The sequence below is a fragment of the Hypanus sabinus genome, chromosome 3 (assembly GCF_030144855.1).
Source record: "Hypanus sabinus isolate sHypSab1 chromosome 3, sHypSab1.hap1, whole genome shotgun sequence".
Lineage (NCBI taxonomy): Eukaryota > Metazoa > Chordata > Chondrichthyes > Myliobatiformes > Dasyatidae > Hypanus > Hypanus sabinus.
In genome coordinates, this window is record NC_082708.1 from 7,670,990 (window position 1) to 7,693,647 (window position 22,658).

The 22,658-nt window shown below is 44.2% G+C and overlaps 1 protein-coding gene across 11 annotated transcripts in view; it reads right to left on the bottom strand.

The window, feature by feature from the left end:
* Positions 1-12,324, bottom strand: part of LOC132391025 (transmembrane protein 164-like) — a 139,075-nt gene extending 126,751 nt beyond the window's left edge. For 3 of the 11 annotated variants that reach the window (XM_059963649.1, XM_059963648.1, XM_059963646.1), the window contains exons 1-2: positions 11,599-11,901; positions 9,660-10,050 (exon numbers count right to left, since the gene is read on the bottom strand). In XM_059963649.1, the coding sequence (XP_059819632.1) occupies positions 9,660-10,028 (369 nt within the window). In that variant the 5' untranslated portion in view covers positions 10,029-10,050; positions 11,599-11,901. Of the gene's footprint in view, positions 1-6,522; positions 6,937-9,659; positions 10,051-11,515; positions 11,904-12,275 lie in introns of those variants that run through there. The other 8 variants (XM_059963650.1, XM_059963651.1, XM_059963647.1 and 5 more) reach the window with 7 other exon arrangements.
* Positions 12,325-22,658: the final 10,334 nt, after the last annotated feature.

Below are 22,658 nucleotides of genomic sequence, written 5' to 3' on the forward strand. Positions count from 1 at the left end.
CACCTTGTTTGTCTTTTATATACAGCATCTTCAGTCCCATCCCGCCACAGAGAACAGGGTGGCGTGGTAATGTAGTGGTTAGCACGTTTTACAGTACCAGTTACCCAGGTTCAATTCCTACCGCTGCCTGTACATTCTCCCCATGACCACGTGGGTTTCCACTGCTGCTCCGGTTTCCTCCCACAATCCAAAGATGTATCGGTTGGTAGATTAATTAGTCATTGCAGACTGTCCCGTGATTAAACTAGGATTAAATCGGGGTGGGGGGGGGGGTGTTGAAGTGCCAGTAGGCCCTGTGCCAAGTTGTATCTCAATCAATCAATAAATAAAACCATTGGAGCATACAAACCCCACCATGAACAGTCCCAAACCCGCTGTGAAAGGAGGATGGTTGTACGTGGGGCAGCAACCCCATCCCGTGAAGACCCAGAGCTACAAAAACACCAACAGAGGCTCCAAAAATCTCACTCCCAGAAGAGGAAGGATCCTTGCCTGGAAGACATATGAGGTCTTGTGGTGAAAATGGAAGCCGATTAAACCTTGGCCTAGAACAGAGCAGCCGAGCTGCTTTCGGCCTAAGCCCCAGTGGCGGTGATGAGCTCAAGAAGAAGCAGAATTGGAGTGCAAGAGAATGAAAGGACAATCCTATTGAGGTGAATAAAATTATGAGGGGTAAATAATAGAGTGGAGAGTAAGAAATCCTTCCCACATAGCAGAGGGGTCTAGATCACCACATCGTCCAGCTCATGCCTTCATCTCATTGCTACCATCAGGGAGGAGGCACAGGAGCCTGAAGACGCACACTCAATGATTCAGGAACAGCTTCTTCCCCTCTGCCATCAGATTTATGAATGGACATTGAACTCATGATCACGAGCTCACTGCCTTTCTCTTTTTTGGCACCACACCCCCCCCCCCCCCCCTCAACCACCCCCCGTGGTACTAAACCCGATTCTGAAATCCTGAGAGCAGAGGTTTAAGATGAAGCAAACAGTTGTTCTCCTAGGGGTAGAACAAGGTAAGACAATATTGATGCAGAAAATAAACAAGAGATTCTGCAGATGTTACAAAGAGGAGAAAATCTGAAAATACCTGAAATACAAGGCAACACACACAAAATGCTGGAGGTCAGGCAGCATCTATGGAGGGAAATGGAGAGTTGATGTTTGGGCACAAATCCTACAACTGGAGTAGAAAGGAAGGGGGAGAAATGAGAACAAGCAGCTGAAATAAGATGCTGCCGGACTTGCTGAGTTCCTCCAGCATTATTCAATACAATTCTGGTCTCCACATTTGAGGAAGGATGTCGACGCTTTGGAGAGGGTGCAGAAGAGGTTCACCAGGTTGCTGCCTGGATCAGAGGGTGTGTGCTATCACGAGAAGTAGGACAAACTGTGATTGTTTTCTCTGGAGCGGCAGAGGCTGAGGGGAGATCTGATGGAGGTTTGTGAGATTATGAGGGAGACAGCCAGCATTGTTTCCCACGGTGGAAGTGTCTAGTAGCAAGGAGCATGCATTTAAAGTGAGAGCGGGTAAACAAATAAAGTGATGGGTGCCTGGAATGTGCTGCCTAGGGTAGTGGTGAACACAGATACATTAGGGACTATTAACAGATGTTCAGATAGGCACCTGAATGTGAGGAAAATGGAAGGATGTGGACATTGTGCAGGCAAAAGGGGTTAGTTCAGTTGGCCACTTGATTACTAATTTAATAGATTCAGCATGGCATTGAGTGCCGAAGGGTCTGTTCCTGTGCTGTACTGCTCAATGTTCTATATGCTGTTTGGATAACGGTGCAAGTGTGGGATGAGCTGCCAGAAAGCGTGGTGGATGCAGGCTTGACTGCAACGTTCATGAGAACACAGTCCTGATGAACGGTCTTAGCTTGAAACATCAACTGCTTATTCCTCTCCATAGATGCTGCCTGATCTGCTGAGTTCCTCCAGAATTTTGTGAGTTGCTTTGGATTTCCAGAATCTTTGGTGTGTGTTTAAAATCAGCTGGTAGGTTGTTCCAAGCATCTTGGAGAACTTGCCACAGTTCTTCTACAGACTTTGTCTGTCTCACTTTTGTCTCTCCGGGTAATCCCAGACAGCCTCGATGATGTTGGGATCAGGGGTCTGTGGGGGCCATACCATCTGATGCAGAACTCCTTGTTCTTCTTTACCCTGAAGATAGTTCTATATAACCTCGGCTGTGTGTTTGGGGTCACTGTCCTGCTGCAGAACGAAATTGTGGCTGATCAGACACCCTCCTGTCATTATCGTGAGATGGATGAGAATCTGCTTGTACTTTTCAGTATTAAGGAGTCCATAACTTTGACCAGGTCACTAACTCCATTTGCAGATATGCAGCCCCAAACCTGCAGGGAACCTCCACTATGCTTCAATGTTGGCAGCAGATACTCATCCAGGTAGCGCTCTCCAGCTCCTCTATGCACAAACTGCCTCCTGTTTGAGAAACAAATTTCAAATTTTGACTCGTCACTTGCTGCCATTGCTCACCACTGCAGTCATCGTGAGTCTCTTGGCTTTGCTTCCGCTTTGGAGGAATGGCTTTTTGGCAGTAACTCTTCCATGAAGACCACTTCTGAGAAGACTTCTCTGAACTGCAGAGGGCTGTACTTGGCTTCTAGTGGCTTCTGTGAGTTCAGAGCTGACAGCAGTACTGGACATCTAGAAATTTGATGCGGCTCTCATGGGCTACACTCAGTTTCCATTGCCGACCACAGTGTTTCTGCTCCTCAACCTTGTCTGTTTCTTTCTGCTTCTTCAGAAGAGCTTAACACCACATCTCAAAGCAAAATTTCTGCTAGGGAGAGACCTTGCTGATGCAGGATGACCACCTTGTGTCTTGTTACTATGCTCAATCTTGCCGTGGTGTAAGAATTGATGATTTGAAGTTTAAACTGTCACATCTGCCACACCCTCACCTTTCAGTTTGGTTGTCCTTCACTCCGCTTGATTCCTGCTACTTCTGTTTCAGTTTCAGTTTCAGTCAATCAGTTCAATTCATTCATCTCATTATGTCATTGATCATTAGCACCAGTTTGTTACCTTTGTTTAATCATGCACTGGGCTAGATACCTACAAAGTCACCAAGTTTTTATTTGAAAAGTGGTCTATCATTTAATATGTTACTTCGATGAAATATGAAAATTTCTCTGTAGCGTTTAATTTTTTGAATGGTTGAAAATCTAAAATTTGCTCTTTCCTACAGACACACCAATTGCAGAAGACAAAAAAAAATATATTAAAAATCTAGAATGCATAAGACTTTTGCATAGTACTGTACTTGGGTAGGAGAGGTAGGGAGGGCTGTGGTCTGAGTGTGGGTCAATACGACTAGGCAGAATAATAGTTCAGTACAGACTAAAAAGGCCTGTTTCCATGCTGTACATATAATTTTATGACTCAGTTGTGTTATATATACCGTTTGCAGAAGAGCAGTGGGATCTGGGAATACAGGTCCACAATTCCTTGACTTCACAGGTAGATTTGGGTCATAAAGAGTGTTCTTAGCACATTGGCCTTCTTGGCAGTTCTGGCCACCTATCTAAAGGAAATATATTAATAAGTTTGAAAGAGTACAGAGAAAATTTACAAGAGTGTTGCTGGCACTTGAAGACCTGAGTTACAGGGAAAGATTGAATGGGCTAGGACTTTATTTCCTAGAGCGAAGGAGAATGAGGGGAGATTTGATAAAGGCATACAAAATTATGAGGGGCATAGATGGGGCAAATGCAAGCAGGCTTTTTCCACTGAGGTTGGGTGAGACTAGAACTAGACGTCATGGGTTAAGGATGGAAGGTGCAATGTTAAAGGGGAACATGAGGGGAAACTCCCTCACTCAGAGGGTAGTCAGAGGGTGCATGCAAGCTTGATTTCAATGTTTAAGAGAAATTTGTATAGGTACGTGGACAGGAGGGGTATGAAGGAATATGGTCCAGGTGCAGGTAGACGGGACTAGACAGAATTAGCACTTACTAATTGGCTGAAAGGCCTGTTTCTGCATTGTTATGCTCTCTGGCTCTATTGGCATGGACATTGTTGGGCAAAGGGCTTATTTCTGTACTGTATGACACAATGAAAATCAAACTAAAAATGTTCTGTGCAATATGTATGCATTGCACAACTTTGGAATCCATTGTTAATAATTACTCTATCACATGTTCAAATAACAACACTGGATGCAAGCTGATAATTAATTGCTTCCAATTTTAAATATTAATGTAAATTATTAACCAGCAGCTGGTTTAAAATCTCCTCAAGGACATCATTAGAGGGCCAAGACATCATTGCAAAAGTTCCTTGGGGCAAAGTGTCTTCAGCTGCCAAAATTATCTTTAAGTCCAATGTAAGATTAAATACACGAGTTAGTATTGATGATTGCATTGTGTTCAATTTCATTTGTCCAATCTCTGGGACTGAAGTCAAAAACACAGACTTGACGTGATGAAGTCCCCCAGCACCAGTTTCAAGTTTGTCATGATTTGCCTAAAATTGCATATCCAATTTGATTGAAGATGTGATATGCAAAACAATTAGTAAATCATTAAATAGCATGCTTTGAGAGGGAGAACACAACTACAGCTGTGAAGATCCCTGCTGCACCTGATGACCCTGTGATCTCTGTCTCAGAGGCCAGTGTTAGGCTGTCCTTAAAGAGAGTGAACCCTCGCAAGGCGGAATGTCCTGATGGAGTACCTGGTACGGCTCTGAAAACCTGTACCAACCACTAGTGGGAGTATTCAAGGACATTTTCAACCTCTCTCTGCTACAGATGGAAGGTCCCACTTGCTTCAAAACGGCAACAATTATACCAGTGCTGAAGAAGAATAATGTGAGCTGCCTTAACGACAGTCACCCGGTAGCACTCACGTCGACAGTGATGAAATGATTTGAGAGGTTGGTCATGACTAGACTGAACTCCTGCCTCAGCAAGGACTTGGACCCACTGCAATTTGACTATCGCCACAATAGGTCAAAGGCAGATGCAATCTCAGTGGTTTTCTACATGGCTTTAGACAACTTGGACAACACAAATACCTATGTCAGGATGCTGTTCATCAATCATAACTCAGCATTTAATACGATCATTCCCATAATCCTGATTGAGAAGTTGCAGAACCTGGGCCTCTGTACCACTCTCTGCAATTGGATCCTCGACTTCCTAACTGGAAGACCACAGTCTGTGCGGATTGCTGATAACATATCCTCACTCTGATGATCAACACTGGTGCACCTCAGGGGTGTGTGCTTAGCCCACTGCTCTACTCTCTATATATACATGACTGTGTGGCTAGGCATAGCTCAAATACCATCTACAAATTTGCTGATGATACAACCATTGTTGGTATAATCTCAGGTGGTGACGAGAGGGCGTACAGGAGAGAGATACGCCAACTAGTGGAATGGTGCCGCAGCAACAACCTGGCACTCAACGTCAGTAAGACGAAAGAGCTGGTTGTGGACTTCAGGAAGCGTAAGATGAAGGAACACATACCAATCCTCATAGAGGGATCAGAAGTGGAGAGAGTGAGCAGCTTCAAGTTCCTCGGTGTCAAGATCTCTGAGGATCTAACCTGGTCCCAACATATTGATATAGTTATAAAGAAGGCAAGACAGCAGCTATACTTCATTAGGAATTTGAAGAGATTTGGCATGTCAACAAATACACTCAAAAACTTCTCTAGTTGTACTGTGGAGAGCATTCTGACAGGCTGCATCACTGTCTGGTATGGAGGGGCTGCTGCACAGGACCAAAAGAAGCTGCAGAAGGTTGTAAATCTAGTCAGCTCCATCTTGGGTACTAGCCTACAAAGTACCCAGGACATCTTTAGGAAGCGGTGTCTCAGAAAGGCAGCGTCCATTATTAAGGACCTCCAGCACCCAGTGCATGCCATTTTCTCACTGTTACCATTAGGTAGGAGGTACAGAAGCCTGAAGGCACACGCTCAGCGATTCAGAAATAGCTTCTTCCCCTCTGCCATCAGATTCAATGTCCATCCAGGAATCATTGGACACTACCTCATTTTTAAAAAAATATACAGTATTTCTGTTTTTGCACATTTTTAAAAATCTATCCAACATATGTAATTGATTTACTTGTTTATTTATTATTTATTTTATTTTTCTTCCCTCTGCTAGATTATGATTCACATTGATCTGTTGCTGCTAAGTTAACAAATTTCATGTCACATGCCGGTGATAATAAACCTGATTTGATTCTGATATCTTTCCAACGGATGGCACAGTAGTGCAAGCTTCTTTCCACTCTTCAAGTTCAACTTTATTGTCATCTGACTGTACATATATACAAAACATATATCACACACCACACATAAAACAAAATATTACCACAAATAAGTTAATAAAATAGAATTCAGAGTGCATGTAGTGCACAGTGCAGGTAAACAGTAAACAGGATGAGGAGTCTCATTTACCCAGATTGGACTCCTCTCCTTCTCCCCACCCTCTAATTCTGGCTTCTGCCCCCTTCTTTTTCAGTCCAGCAACTCACCTGGGTCCTCTGTCATGGGCCAAAGGTCAATCAGCCCTATGGCCTCCGTTTCCCAGCACGTCCTCGTACATCTTCTGGGCAAAGATCGTCCTAACCTAGGGCTGAGATCTATGGAGCTTCTGTTGGCAGTTCTGTGGCTCTGGGTTTTTACAAGCTAACACAATGCCCAACCCTTCTTTCACAGCCAGGCGTGGGACTGCCCACGGTGGAGTTATTTATAGCACTGCTTTTAGAAATCTAATAGCATGAACCCCCTTGTTCCAAGTACTTTCTAATCTCCTCAGCTTATTCAATGTACCCGAGCTTTACAACACACGTCAGCTCATATTTTTCAGGATTCAATTCTATCTGTCTCTTTGCCGCTCATCATATCAACTCATCAATACCATCCTGTCATTGTAAACTACTCTCCTCCACATCAAAGATCAAGGATCAGATTTATTCACCAAATATATTTACATGGATTAGGAAATAGCTGTGGTGTGTTGGTCAGGGTGTGACATTCAACAAAAAAAACAACATCCAACCTTCATACAGAGTAAATAATTCTATAAAAATGAGTTACAAGTACAGACATGGAATAAAGTGTGCACAAATTGCAGAGATATCTGTAAGCATTTACAATGCAAATGCCTTTAGAAAAAGTGGTTCAAGCTGTTTACAGTGCAGTAACCAAAGTAATCGATAGAGGGGGTGAAGGATAACTTGAATGGTTGATCAGATCAAAAGTTGAACTTGAAACTGAATATCTGAAAATGCAAGTAAACTTCTAAAAAAGAATTATCCTGTTATTTAGAACTTTCTATTTGCATGCCACTTTACTTGGGAGGAAAAAGAAACTATAAGCAGATGCGTTTCTCTCTTTGCAAGGGTAGAACTTATGGACAGTTAGAACATCCAGCTAACATCACTGCTCAGAACGGAAACTGCACTGTGGTGGCCAGGAAGACTCCACAACAGGTAGTCAAAACTGCCCAGTGCATCACCGGCACCAACCTACCGATCATCAAGGACAAATACAGAAAGGTGCTGGAAAAGGATCCCACACACCCACTTCATGGGCCGTTTGTCCCATTCCCACCAGGGAGTTGGCTACGTAGCACCCACACCAGGACCACCAGACTCATAAACAGGTACTTTACCCCCAAGCAGCAAGGCTGATCAAGACCTCCACCCATTAACTTCACCAATACTTTATCATTTCCTATCAGTCACTTTATGTACAGACACTCCCGTGCCTAGTGTCACTTTATGGACATACAATCTGTGTGTGTCTGTGTGTGTGCGTGTGTATAAGCTATCTTACATATTTATATTTATTGTGTATTTTATTATTGTGTTATTTGTGAAGCATCGGATCAGGAAAGGCCTGTTCTGTGCTGTATCTCTAAGTAAATTTTAAAAATAAATTTAAAAAATAAACTGATTTAATTTAAAGCAACACTAATCTCTGTGATACACAGAGCAAGGAAACAGGCTCTTCGGCCCAACTGATCCATACTGACCAAGATTCCCATCAAAGCTCGTCCCATATGCCCGCGTTTGGCCGGGGGCAGCAAGGTAGTACGGTGGTTAGCTCGTCGGGCTATTGGTTTTTCCATACCAGGCCATGGTGCAACCAGTGAGGATACTCTCCACAGTTCAGCTATTGAAGTTTGTTTAGGGCTCTGGTGACTTTTTATCCAGATGATCAAGATTCTGTCTGTATTATCTATTTATTTAGAAGTAACCATGGAACAGGTCCTTCCAGCCCAATGAGCTGCACAACCCAGCAAAGCAGGAATTTAACCCCACCCAAAGCACAGGACAATTTACAAAGGCCAATTAACCTAGTAACCAGAACACCTTCGGACTGTGGGAGGAAACCAGAGCACACGGAGGAAACCCACGCGTACAGGGGAAAAAATTACAAACTCCTTGCACTGGACATCAGAATTGAACTCCAAACTCCAACGGTAACAGTGTTGCGCTAACCGCTACGTTAACTTTTCCTAAAACCTCCTTCGCGAGGCCATCCCTTGGTCGGGATCGACTATGGATATTGCGTCCTAGCTGTCAGTAGGATATGGAGAGCAAGCTGTTGCCCATGCAGTAGGCTCCCCCGCTCCAAATAGATCGATACAGTTTGGCCCCAGCAGTGCTGCAGGAGCCACCAATCAACATTGAACTCACTGTAGGACTGTCTTATAGCCTTCAGCTCCGGATTTTTCCTCGGGATTCACTCCCGAAGCCTTCCCTGTGAGTGGATAGAACCACACGGCAACTGAGATTTGAGATCAGAGTTCTCCTTCTCCTAGACGAGCTGCCAGCCACTGCTGACGAGCCCCGTCTGCCCGAAGTGACAGGTTTCAAGGCGTCAGTGACCTGACTTTGCTCCTTCTCTTGTCAGTGGAAAGATTTCCACTGGGTTTAATCACTAAGCCTCACATGAAGGCCAGGAGCTGGAGCAGGTTGTCAGAGGCTGTTTGAGACGTGTGCCACCCCCAGCCTTAAGGAACCCCCCAAAAAAAAAAATCTTTCTTCACAAGCTATCATATCACCTGTTTTAGAATAATTTGATTAGATTAGCTTTTATAGTGAAATGTGTCGTTTGCGTCAACAACCAACGCAGTCTGAGGATGTGCTGGGGGGGGGGGGGGCCAACCCACAAGAGTCACCATGTTTCCGGTGACAACACAGCACACCCACAGCTCACTAACCCCAACACCATAAGACATAGGAGCAGAATTAGGCCATTCAGCCCATTGAGTATGTTCCACCACTCCTTCATTTATTATCCCTCTCAACCCCATTCTCCTGCCTCTGACGCCCTGACAAATCAGGAACCTATCAGCTTCCACTCTGAATATATGAATTACCTCCACAGATTCACCACTCTCTGGCTCAAGGGATTTCTCCTAATCTCTGTCTAAATAGACACCTCTCTTTTGGAATGTCAGAGCACCCAGAGGAAACATGCAGGAGAATGTACAGACTCCTTACAAGCAGCGGAGGGAATTGAACCCGGGTCACTGGCACCGTAAACCGTTACTCTAACCACTACTCTACCATGCCACCCTCACCTACTAACCGTGCCTTATCCAATCTCATCCACTTAAAAGTTAGGCATAATAAGGAGGAGGAATAATTGAACTCACCTGGAGGGCTGTGACCACATGGCAAGGATTCAGTAAATAAATGAGGGTTTTCGACGCACACTTGAACCCAATTTCTAAGCCAAAGGTCAAACACAGGGCGGCCTGCAGAATGTTCCTGCCCAGCGTCTCGTGATGTCCCTGCGCTGAGCCACTGCGGTTCCAATGCTCCCAGAATCCATCTCCGATCTTCTGATAGGCTAGCACGATCTGAAGCAAGGACACGGCGATCATGATGACTGATTCTAGTGCTCGCTGCCTGACCGACAGGAAAGCGGCGCACTCCGGCCCGCCATTGCCCGTGATGTTGGGGTCCACCCCGCCGTAGACAGTGTCCAAAAAGTGACTTAGGTCCACTCTGGCCATTGTCATTCAGGGGAACCTCCAAACACAACTGCAAGAGCAAGAGAGAGATTCTTTGTTACTGGTTTAAATGTTGCCTCTTCTAAAAGTATCTTCCTTCTAAAGATCTCTTCCAGAAATGAAGGAAACTGTCAGAGCTGATCCCACTGACACCCCTCAGAATTCACTCAGCTAATAGGATTTACCTGCCACTCATTGCCTGCAGTCCATTTAACCCCAGTTCTCATCCACAGTCCTCGTTCACTCACCTGCAGCCTATTTAACCCCAGTTCTCATCCACAGTCCTCATTCACTCACCTGCAGCCTATTTAACCCCAGTTCTCATCCACAGTCCTCGTTCACTCACTTGCAGCCTATTTAACCCCAGTTCTCATCCACAGTCCTCGTTCACTCACTTGCAGCCTATTTAACCCCAGTTCTCATCCACAGTCCTCATTCACTCACCTGCAGCCTATTTAACCCCAGTTCTCATCCACAGTCCTTGTTTACTCATTGAACCAGCTGGCCAATTGCTCCCAGCTTTCACCCTCCCGGTCTAAAGTGGACCTTGTTGTGTCTAATTTCTGTTCTCTGTCATTTCGTGGCCCCATGTGGCTTGTTATTTGAGGTTTGTTATTAAAGCCATTGTTCACCACTGCATCACCTCCACTGCTCTACTTTATATCATCCTCTCTACATTCTCTGACAGAAATCAGGACTCAAATCGCAAAATAATCCCCCCTAAAAATTAAAAATCTGAATTATTATGATAATCTAACATCCTTCAGAAAAGAATCTCACAAATACCAAATGTTGTTTCATTTTTACTGTGCACTGTACCAGCAGTTATGGTTGAAACGACAATAAAAGCGACTTGATAACTGGAGCTAAGACCACAAAATAATACCCTTAAAATGAAAATTTTGAATTAGAATAAAAAATCCAATTTCCTTCAGAAAGAAATCTATCAGAAACTTAAAAATTACTGAATCTCAAACCACAAAATAATTCCCTTAAAAATTAAAATAATATCTGAATTGTCTAAAAATCTGACTTTCGTCAGAAAAGATCTGTCCCAGAAATGAAAGAAACGATGCCCCCAAACTACCATAAAAATATTAGGAATTAGCAACTATTTGTTTAACAATCTCCCAGAAATTAAAAAGAAAGGCGGGGCCCAAACCATAAAATAACCCTTCAAAAATAATTTGTATTAGTATAATAATCCAACTTCCGAAAAGATCTCTCAGAAAATTTAAAAACGGACACAGCCCACAAAATAATTCCCTTTCCTTAAAAAAAGAGCTATACGAATTAATATAAAACTCCCAATTTTCGCCAAATCCCATGGTGCATAAGTAATGACATCCAAGATTAAATCTCTCCGTCCCATAAGTTTTTAATGCTTCTGTCTCCCATTAGGAATTCCACGAAGTTTCCCAGTCTCCCGGTCAGAAATTTAAAAAGCTTCGGGTTTAAAAGTTCCTAGTCTAATACAAAAACAGGAGGCTCCAGACCACGTTAGAGGCATCTTCTAGAGGTGAAGGAGGCGCTGCCGAAAACACACCGCCCTGTCTCTGTAACCTGTCCACTCACTCACCTGTCTCAGCCCGAGTCCCCCGCGTCACAATCGCCGGCAGCCCGGCCAACGCAGGCGGGGTAAACGGAGGCGGGTCGCCCCCTTCCCCCAGCCAACAGGTCCGCTCTCAACCCCAGCGCCTTCCTCCCACCCCTCCCTAGTCAGAGGAACAGTCGCCACTCCCCTTAAACTGGCTTCGTCTTTTCACAGACATTCAACGTGGATTGGATTTCCTGCTTCATGCTAGCGAATCTCTATCTCCCTCTCTTTCTCCCTCCCTTCCTCCCTCTCTTTCTCCCTCTTCCCTCTTCTCATGCACTCCCCCTCTCTGTCAGACTCACACGCACTTTCTCACTCTCCCCCTCCCCTTCTCTCATCCTCCCCTCCTCGCTTCCTCCTTTATCTCTCCCCTTTCTCCCTTCTACTCTCCTCCTTCCTCTGTCTTTCTCTCTCCTCCCCTCCCGCTCCTTTGCATTGACGTTCCCTAGTCTTTGTCTCTCGATCGCCGGCCCTGTATTCCAGGAATTCCCCGGGGCACCGAGCAACAGGCGAGGCGGTTTAGGCAGTTTTTCTTCCTCTCTCCCTCTGACCCTTCTGTAAATAAACATTCCAAAAAGAAAAGCATTCATTTAACGTAGGTCCCATTTCCTTTTTCCGTAATAGAAACCTTTCCCCACTGACAAAGCAGCCACGCTTACTTTTTTTGTAGATAGAGCCCTTTTCTTCTCACCTACTGGCAGCAGCTCTTAAATTTTATTTTCAATATATATTTCCTGTTAGCTCAATCGCCTGCCTATTCCTGACATTTTCACTGCTCCATGATAAATGTGGCTAAAACCAGGGGTGGGGGCTGTAATGTTAAGGTGATTGGAGGAAAGTAAAGGGGGATGTCAGATACAAGGTTTTTTTTACAGAGAGTGGTGGGTGGGTGGGGAACGCCCTGCCAACGGTGGTGGGAGAGGTAGATACATTAGAGACATTTAAGAGACTCTGATAAGCACATGGACTATAGAAAAAAAGAGGGGTTTGAACATGGGTGACAGGAAAGTGGAGTGTTATGCAGGAGGGAAGATTAGATTGGACTTGATGTGGGTTAGAAGGACAGCGCAACATTGTGGGCCGAAGGGCCTGTACTGTTCTATGTTCATCTCTCTAAAATGTGTACCAGCCAGTGAAAATTACCGAGGAATTCTTATTTGGCAATACAGCGCTTCTGTCCCTTTGAGTTATGCTGCCCCCACAAACCCCTACTAACCCTAACCTAATCACAGGACAATTACAGTAGCTAATTAACCTACCTGGTTCGTCTTCGGACCAGAGCACCCGGAGGAAACCCACACATTCCACTGGGAGGACATAGAGAGACTCCTTAGAGAATAGCACCGGAATTATACCCCTGAACGCCCGGAGCTGTAATAATGCCGCACTAACTGCTACACGACCATGGCGCATAAATCTCATTTTTCTTTTCACTGTTAAAAGAATAAGAATCTCATCGATGACAGTGTGAGGGATCTGCTTCTCCTTACCTTTGATGTTCCAGGTTTATAAAATTATGAGAGGTATAGGCAGTCAGAATTCTGTTCCAAGTTCAAAGGTCAAAGTGAATTTATTGTGTGTGTGTGGCCGTATACAACCCTGAAATTCATTTCCTTGTAGGCATACTCAATAAATCAACATATACGAGTGGCAGGGTGGAGATAGGTCTCTACCAAAGGAGGTGTAGGGCACACCATCCCTCCACTAGCCTGCAGGTTATCTTTGGGCAAAGCGTAACACCTGCTTAGAAACACCCCTTCCCCCCACCGCCCAATCAAAGTCAAGTGTAGTCCCGAGCCTCCCCCACGAGCTATTCTTATACACCCAAGGTGCCCGGAACTGGAAGCTGGTGCAAGCCAGCCAATGGGAAAGAGTGGCCACATCCTTTAAGAAGGCCAATCAATGACTGGTATTACAGAGGTGGCTTTCGACTCTGGCAAATATGCCAACTCCTCACATAACAGGACTGCCCCCAGCATATCCTCGGGTGTGTTAGTTGTTAATGCTAATAAGTTCATAAAGCGCAGGAACAGAATTAGGCCATTCGGCCCATCAAGTTTGGTGTGCCATTCCGTCATGGCAGATTTATTATCCCTCTCAACCCCGTTCTCCTGCCTTCTCCCCGTAACTTTTGACATCCTGACTAATGAAGAACCTATCAACCTCCGCTTTAAATATACCCAGTGACTTGGCCTCCACAGCCATCTGTGGCAATGAATTCTACAGATTCATAGTTTATGATAGACTGCTTGAAGATGAACACAAATATAATTTCAGACTACTTGTATCACGTAAGAATTTGGGGAAGCAACAAATTAACTTTTATTGAATATAATGTGTTTAATTGCATCATGGTGCTGATGCTTTGCAATAGTTCAACTAAGTTAAAAATATTTTGTTGATGATTTTCATTTGTACTCAGCGCCTGAGGCTTCTTGCTTAAGTGTCCAACAATAATTCGCCAGCATTGATGGATTCCAGTTGCCCTGGTGTCTTTTCTCCATGACCGCAATGTCCTGGTGAAACCTTTCACCTTGCTCGTCACTAACAGCACCAAGATTTACAGGGAAGATGTCTAAATGGGAATGAAGAAAATGAATCTTCAGTGACATGTTGCATTTCATGGTTTTATATGCTTGAAGCATGCTTTCAACCAGCTGCATGTAGTTTGGTGCGCTGTAGATGCCGAGAAAAAATGTCAACAAATTCCTTGAATGCCTTCCATGCGATTTTCTTCAGTCCCACTAGAAATTCTTCAAATTGCCTGTCATTGATGACCAGTCTGATTTGTGGACCAACAAAAATGCTTTCTTTAATCTTGGCATCAGTTATTCTGGGAAGCATCTGACTCAAATATCAAAATCCTTCATGGAAACTTTTGTGCCTGGTGATAGCAAATTCCATCCTTATAGTCCTGAACCCAGTAATTATTGCTAAGACCTGTCCTGCCATGCACAGCAGCGCCAGCCGCCTAAGCATACCCAAGCATGCCTGGGCAAGATAGGAAACTTTCCAGCTTACATTGTCGGCAACATTTTAACTGTCTTGAATTATGAATTGAAATAATAAACATACATTTATTTAAAAATGGTGCATGACGGGAATTTCATGGTATTTTCATGATCAGTAGCCCAAAATACATAAGACACACCTAAAGGTATTCAGGAAGCAAAATCTTTGTTGTCCAGTGTATAGGTTTCAGTGAGGTACCCTCTCACTCATCTGAATTTTAGAGACTCCGGGGCTTGTGACATCTAGTGGTGTAGAGTCACATATTAATTAATAGGGAGACAGGCCCTCTGGCCCAATCAAGCCATACCCACTATAGTGTCCAACCAGATAGTCCTATTATTCCTTTAATCCCCCCACCCCTCCACATATCCATCCAAGTACTTCTTAAGTTACACTGCTTTAACTTCCACAACCGCTTCCTCCGGCAGCTCATTGCATAGACTCAGCTCCCTCCATCAAAGTCAGAGTAAATTTATTCTCAAACGTATGTGTATGTCACCATACACTTCCTTGAGATTTGTTTTCTTGCAGGCATTTAGAGGAAAAGATAGAAAGGCCAAAGTCAAAATAAAATTTATTATCAGAGTACATACATCTCATCACATACAGCCCTGAGATTATTTTTCTGCAGGCATACTCAGCAAATCTATAGAACAGTAACTGTAAACAGGATCAAAGAACAACAAACTGCAAATACTGTGATAAATAATGAGCATGAGATAAAAGAGTCCTTAAATAAGTGTAGCTATCCCCTTTTGTTCAGATGATTGAGGGCTAGTAACTGTTTTTGAACCTGGTGTTGTGGGTCCTGAGGCTCTTGTACCTTCTGCCTGATGGCAGTAGTGAGAAGAGAGCACGGCCTGGGTACTGAGCGTATTTGATGACGGATGCTGCTTTTCTACGGAAACATTTCATGTAGATGCACTTAATTGCTGTAATGCAGCCAGTCAGGCATCAGAATTTAGAAAAAAATCTATAAATAACAAAGGCTGACAAAAATCTATGTGCAAAAGTTGTCCCATAGGTCCCTTTTAAATCATTCCACCCCTCATCTTAAATCTGTGTTCCCTAGTTTGGGATTCCTCTGCCCTGTAAATGGGAGGTGGGGTGGAGATACATCTCCATTAAGAAGGTGTAAGCTACTCCTTCCCCTCCACTAGCCTGCAGGTCACCCTTGGGTGAGGTGTAGCACCTGCTTAGCAACACCCCCCCCCCCGCCCCGAATCAGGGCCACGTGAAGCCACGGGAGCAGGTGGTGGATGGTCATATGAACAGACAGACAGATAGACAGACATACTTTATTGATCCCGAGGAAAATTGGGTTTCATTACAGTCACACCAACCAAGAATAGTGTAGAAATATAGCAATATAAAACCATAAATAATTAAATAATAATAAGTTAATCATGCCAAGTGGAAATTAGTCCAGGACCAGCCTATTGGCTCAGGGTGTCTGACACTCCGAGGGAGGGGTTGTAAAGTTTGATGGCCACAGGCAGGAATGACTTCCTATGATGCTCAGTGTTACATCTCGGTGGAATGAGTCTCTGGCTGAATGTACTCCTGTGCCTAACCAGTACATTATGGAGTGGATGGGAGACATTGTCCAAGATGGCATGCAACTTGGACAGCATCCTCTTTTCAGTCACCACCGTCAGAGAGTCCAGTTCCACCCCCACAACATCACTGGCCTTACGAATGGGTTTGTTGATTCTGTTGGTGTCTGCTACCCTCGCCGGTGTATGTCACAAGTCCTGGTTAAGTGGCCACTGACACCAGGCAGACAATCTCTGAAGAGTATTGATAATGGCCGGGGTCACCCGCCTTGTGAAGACTCTGCCCAGAAGAAGGCAATGGCAAACCACTTCTGTAGAAAAATTTGCCAATAACAGTCATGGTGATGGATAAAACTCAGATTAAAGCCAGAAGGAAGACCATGATAGCCCTCCTAATACGATTCCATACATAATGATGATGATGGCGGCTCTGACAAATAAGACTTTACTGTCCACCCTATCTAGTGAACGTTTCTCATAATTCTAAACATATGGTCACCCCTCATTCTCCACGTTCTAAAGAATAAAGACGCAGAATGGGCAACCTCTCCCTATAACTTGGGCCCTGCAGTCTGGCAACATCCCTATGGACCTTTTCTGAAAGATGTGTTTAACCACATCTTTGTTACCAACGGGTGACCAAAACTGTACACAGAATGCCAAGTGAAGCCTCACAAGTGACTTATAAACTCAATTTTGCCAATTTGTCAAATTTTATTTGAAGCAGCTTGCAAGATTAAAGGTATTCTATTATTCTAATAAAGTTATTAAACGTTCTCTGTTTTGGGGAGTATTGAGAGCCCAATACAGATCTTTGTAAACAATCACCAGATAGATCCTTCAACATGATGCAATCCCAAAGATGTTATGTGAGCAGCTGAGTCGGTTTGAGGAGATTCGTTACGTCACCAAAGACCCGCAAGTTGCTGCAGATGTATGGTGGCTGCACCAGCATCTGGGGTGGAGGTTGCAAGAGGCTGCAGAGGCTTAGCAGGCTCCATTCTCCTCACCATCGCAGATATCTTCAAGAGCTGATTCCTCAAGAAGGTGGCATCGATCATCAAGGAGCCTAACCATCTTGCACATGCTCTCTTCTCATTACTACTATCGGGAGAAGGCACAGGAGCCTGAAGACACGCACTCATTGATTCAGACACAGCTTTTTCCATCCGCCATCAGATTTATGAATGGCCCGTGAACACTACCTCTTTATTCCTTACTTTTTGCATTGTTATTTTGTAATTAACAGTAATTTTATGCCTTTGCTCTGTGGAATTGGTGGTTGTCTGTCATCTCCAAGGATGACAGGAGACCCATGCGGGGGAGTTTTTAAAGTGGAAATCCGTTGCACTGGGGCAGTTACACTCTCTCGACCTCAGAAGTCTGGGTCCAGTGTTATGATCAAGCATCAGAAACTGGGGTTTTCCTTGGTTTCAGTGAATGACGATGACATGTGCCTTGACATAGCCTTTGATCTCCATGGAGCGTTGCAGAACTGCCCTTCTGGCTGTTAGATCTCACTGTAGAGTAACGCACAAAAAATGTTGGAGGAACTCAGCAGGTCGGGCAGCATCAATGGACATGAATCGATGTCTTGGGCCGAGACCCTTCTTCAGGAAAGGGGAAAGAGGCTAACTAGAAGGTGATGGGTGAAGCCAGGCAGGTGGGAAAGATAGAGGGCTGGAAAAGAAGGAATCTGATAGGAGAGGAGGGTGGACTATAGGAGAAAGGGAAGGAGGAGGGGACCCCTCCCTGGACACACCATGCACCCCCCTTGCATTGTATTGCTGCTGAAAAACAATGCTCCCACTCCCATGAGGGAGGAGGCTACATAGCATCCACCAGAGCCAAAAACAGTTCCTTTCCCCAAGCAGCAAGGCTGATCAACACCTCCACCCACTAATCCACCCCTCCACACCCCCCACCACCACTACTTTATCATTTCCTGTCAGTCACCTTATGTAAACACTTCTGTGCCTAGTGCCACTTTATGGACATACTATCAATCTCAGTATAAAAGCTATCTTATGTATTTATATTTATTGTGCTTTTTAAATTATTATTGTGTTTTTGTGCTGCATCAGATCCAGAGTAACAATTATTTCATTCTCCTTTACACCTATGTACTGGAAATGACATTGAACAATCTTGAAGACCCACACTCAACAATTTAGGAAATATTTCTTCCTGCCCTCAGATCAAATTGCATACACATATAATTAAATAAGTAGTGCAGAAAGGGAACAATAAATGCCTCTTATTATGGACGTTATCAAATGGTTTCAGAGTTCAAATAAAAAGATAAGTAATTATATAAGAAAGACATCAATAAGATTGAAAAAGTAGAGAGAAAACTTACAGAAGTGTTGCCAGCACACGAGGAGCTGAGTTATAGGGAAAAGTTTAAAAGGTTTGGACTTTATTCCCTGGAGTGTAGGAGAATGAGGGGAGATTTGATAGAGGTGTATAAAATTATGAGAGGTGTAGAGAGTATGAATGCAGGCAGGCTTTTTCTACTGAGGTGGGGTCAGACTAGAACTAGAGGTCATGGGTTAAGGGTGAAAGGTGAAATGTTTAAGGGGAGCATGAGTAGGAACTTCTTCACTCAGAAGGTGACAAGATGTGGAATGAGCTACCAGTGGAAGGGGTGGATGTGGGTTCAATTTCAACATTTAAGAGAAGTTTGGATAGGTAGATGGATGGGAGGGGTATGTAGGGCTATGGTCCAGGTGTGGGTCAATGGGACTTGGGAGGATAATAATTTGTCATGGACTAGATGGGCCAAAGGGCCTGTTTCTGTGCTGTACTTTTCTATGACTCTAACACTGAGAACATGGGTTGTAGAGTCCTTAAAAGTGAGTCTATTGATGTGGAATCAGTTCAGTGTTGAGGTGAGTGAAGTTATTCACGCTGGTTCAGGAGCCTGATGGTTGAAGGGTAATAACTGTTCTTGAACCTGATGGCGTTGGACCCAAGGCTCCTGTATTTCTTTCACGCTGGCAGCAGTGAGAAGAGAGCATGACCTGGATGATGAGGTCCCTGATGATGAACTCTTCTTTCCTATGGTGTACCTCACGTAGATGTGCTCAGTGGTAGGGAGGTTTTTCCTGTGATTGAGAAGTCCATATAAATCTCATTCATCAAAGTGCCCATTATTTTAGTTGGCTTAAACTCCCAAAAAGTCTGCCAGGCACACCCTCTCATCAAATGAATGATTTCAGTGTGTTTGGTCAGTCTGCTATTAATTACAGACTAGAGTAAATTTCCAGCAACAGACGTTAAGCTAAATGCCATTCCTTTCATATATTCTAAGCAGTCCAATCACTCGAATTGAGTCTGATGTTGGGTTGTGTATTGGAAGGTCCTCAAGTGGAGGCCAATCCAGGATCCACGTATTCTGGTGCAGTGTGGGGACGAGTAAGTGGCTGTGGTCAGTGGTTGCATCTTCTGGTTGTTTAGACTCTCCTTCTGCAGCTGCTGCTTCTTCACTGCAGCTCTGCGGTGGTCACTGTACCCCGAACAATGAAGTGGCATGCATGGCTTTCTCACCTAACAGAACATTGCTGAATCAAGGAAGTGTCAGCATCAATTAATTGGGCATAGACCACTTTACACTCATTCCTCAGTCACACTTCCCACACTGTAACTCCCACAGAAGCGTTGAAGCATTATAGTTCAAGTGCACTCAATGGCCACTTTATTAAGTTACCTCCTTAAAGCGGCCACTGAGTGTATGTTCGCGGTCATCTGCTGCTGTGGCCCGTCCATTTCAAGGTTCGGTGTGCTATGCGTTCGTTCAGAGATGCTCCTCTGCATGCCACTGTTGTATCACGTGGTTATTTGAGTTACTGTCACCTTCCTGTCAGCTTGAATCAGTCTGGCCATTCTCCTCTGACCTCTTGCATTAACAAAGCATCTTCACTCGCAGAACTGCCACTCACTAGATATTTTTTCTTATACACCATTCTCTGTAAACTCGGGAGACCACTGTGCACAAAAACCCCAGGAGATCAGTAGTTGGTATGCAAGTGTACCTAATAAAGTGGCCAGTGAGTATATATGCAGTAGTTTTCAAATACTGTCTTTAGATGTCTTTAGATGTGGGATGGAAATCATCCAAATTTCTTGTCATTTGCTTAATTACTAATAGTTTGGTCGATATTGGTGTCTGATTCAGAAATAGCTAGCTCTGGAGCCGGGCTGCTGACTACTTTACAAATATAGCATTTTAAGATGGACCTTAGATCCTAATTTTTCACTATCTTGAATATAGAAAGCCAAGGGAGAGTCTGCCACTTCGTTCCTTGCTGTTATTGTAACTGCGATTTGTCTGCAATCTTGCAGTTATTATAACTGTGATCTTATAGATAGCAGGGTCAAGGGATATGGGGAGAGGGCAGGAACAGGGTACTGATTGTGTATGATCAGCCATGATCACAGTGAATGGCAGTGCAGGCTAGAAGGGCCGAATGGCCTACTCCTGCACCTACTGTCTATTGTCTATTGTCCTGGGACCAGCCCATAAATACCATTACAAAGAAGGCACATCTAAAACCCTTGACAAACTTCTACTGATGCACAGTGGAGCATATCCTGACTGGTTACATCATGGCCTTGTATGGAAACGCCAATGCCCAAGAGCAGGAAAGTTTACAAAAAGTCATGGATACAACCCAGCCCACCACAGGCAAAGAAAACCCCTCTCCACCGTTGAGCTCACCTACACGGACCACAGGCCACAAGGGAACAGCAGCATCCATCATCGAGGACCCCCACCATCCAGCCCACACTCTCTTCTCACTGCTGCAGTTACAGGAGCCTCAGGGTCCACACCGCTACAGCTATTACCCCTCAACCATCAAGCTCTTGACCAGCATGGATAACGTCTCTCACTTCATTCCACATATGGAGTGACTTTCAAGAACTCTTCAACTCCTGTCCTCAGTATTATTTATTTACTTTTATTTGCACAATTTATCTTCTTTAACACATTTGTTTGCCAGACGTTTTGTGTAGTTTTCATTAATTCTACTGTATTTCTCAAATTCAAGTTAATTGTCATTCAACAGTACACAAATATATCACCAAAAAAAAACAATGTTCCTCTGGAACAAGTTGCACAAAGCTGCAATATAGCTCACACACAACACACAAAGGAATTTTACCACAAATAAATTAACAAATAATGAAATAAATTCCAGAAGACTGACATTTAGCATATGGCACAAGTTAAAAAGTAACCAGCATAGCTCTACATTATGTGATGAGACCCGGGTGGTGGCAGGGAGCTGGGTAGTTTCATGGCCTAGGGGAAGAAGCATTCTTGTCCTGATGCTACAGTACATCTTGCCTGATGGTAGGGGGTCAAGGAGACTGTTAGATGAATGAGAGGGATCACTGACAACGCTAAGGGCTCTGCATATGCAGCACTCCTGATAAATATCCTGTCAGGAGTCCTCACAACCCCTTAAAGGGATTTGCAGTCAGATGCCTTGCAACTCCAGTACCAGATGGTGATGCAGCTGGTCAGGACACTCGAAGGTGCTCCTATAATGAACATACTTTGATAACAAATTTACTCAGAACTTTTCAGTGTATTCAGTGATGCAGATGAGTGCTGCTGTCAGCAGTGTGAACTGGGACACAGGGGAAACAGAGGTTCCCTTCACCAACATAATGACCCCTCCCACCCAGGTCATTCTCTCTTCTCACCACCCAGCCCAACTTCCATATGCCATTTACAAAAGCTTTAGACCATCAGGCTCAAGGACAACTTCTATCCCACTTTATGGACCTATCGTTCCTGAAAGGATGAATGCTTGACCTCCCAGTGTATCTCTTTGTGGTTCTCATAGTTTGTCTGCTGTACCTTCTGTGTAACTATGATTCCATACTCTCCATTCAAAAGCACAGCACATTCTCCAGATTCTGGCAATCAATGCCTCAATGCCTTTTATGCATGCTTTGTAAGGGAGAAAAACACCACACCTGTGCAAATCTGGTGACCCTGTGATCTCTATATCAAAGATTAAAGTCAGAATATCTTCCAAGAGGATCAGCCCTTGCAAGGCATTGGGTCCTGATGATGTACCTGGTACGGCTCTGAAAACCTGTGCCGTCAACTGACAGAGGTGCTGAAGGATATTTTTAATCTCTCTCCTGCTGCTTTGAAAGATCGACAATCATACCAGTGCCCAAGAAGAGCAGTGTGAGCTGCTATCACCCAGTGAAACTCACATCTACTGTGGTGAAGTGCTTTGGTCAACTCCTGTCTAAGCAAGGACCTGGACCCACTGCAATCTGTCTACAGCGGATGCAATCTCATTGACTCTCCACTCTGCTTTGGAGCACCTGGACAGTAGCGATACTTCAAAAACAAGAGAAAATCCGAGAAACACATACAAAGTGCTGGAGGAACTCAGCAGGCCAGACAGCATCTAGGAAAAAAGCACAGTTGATTTTCGGGCCAAAATA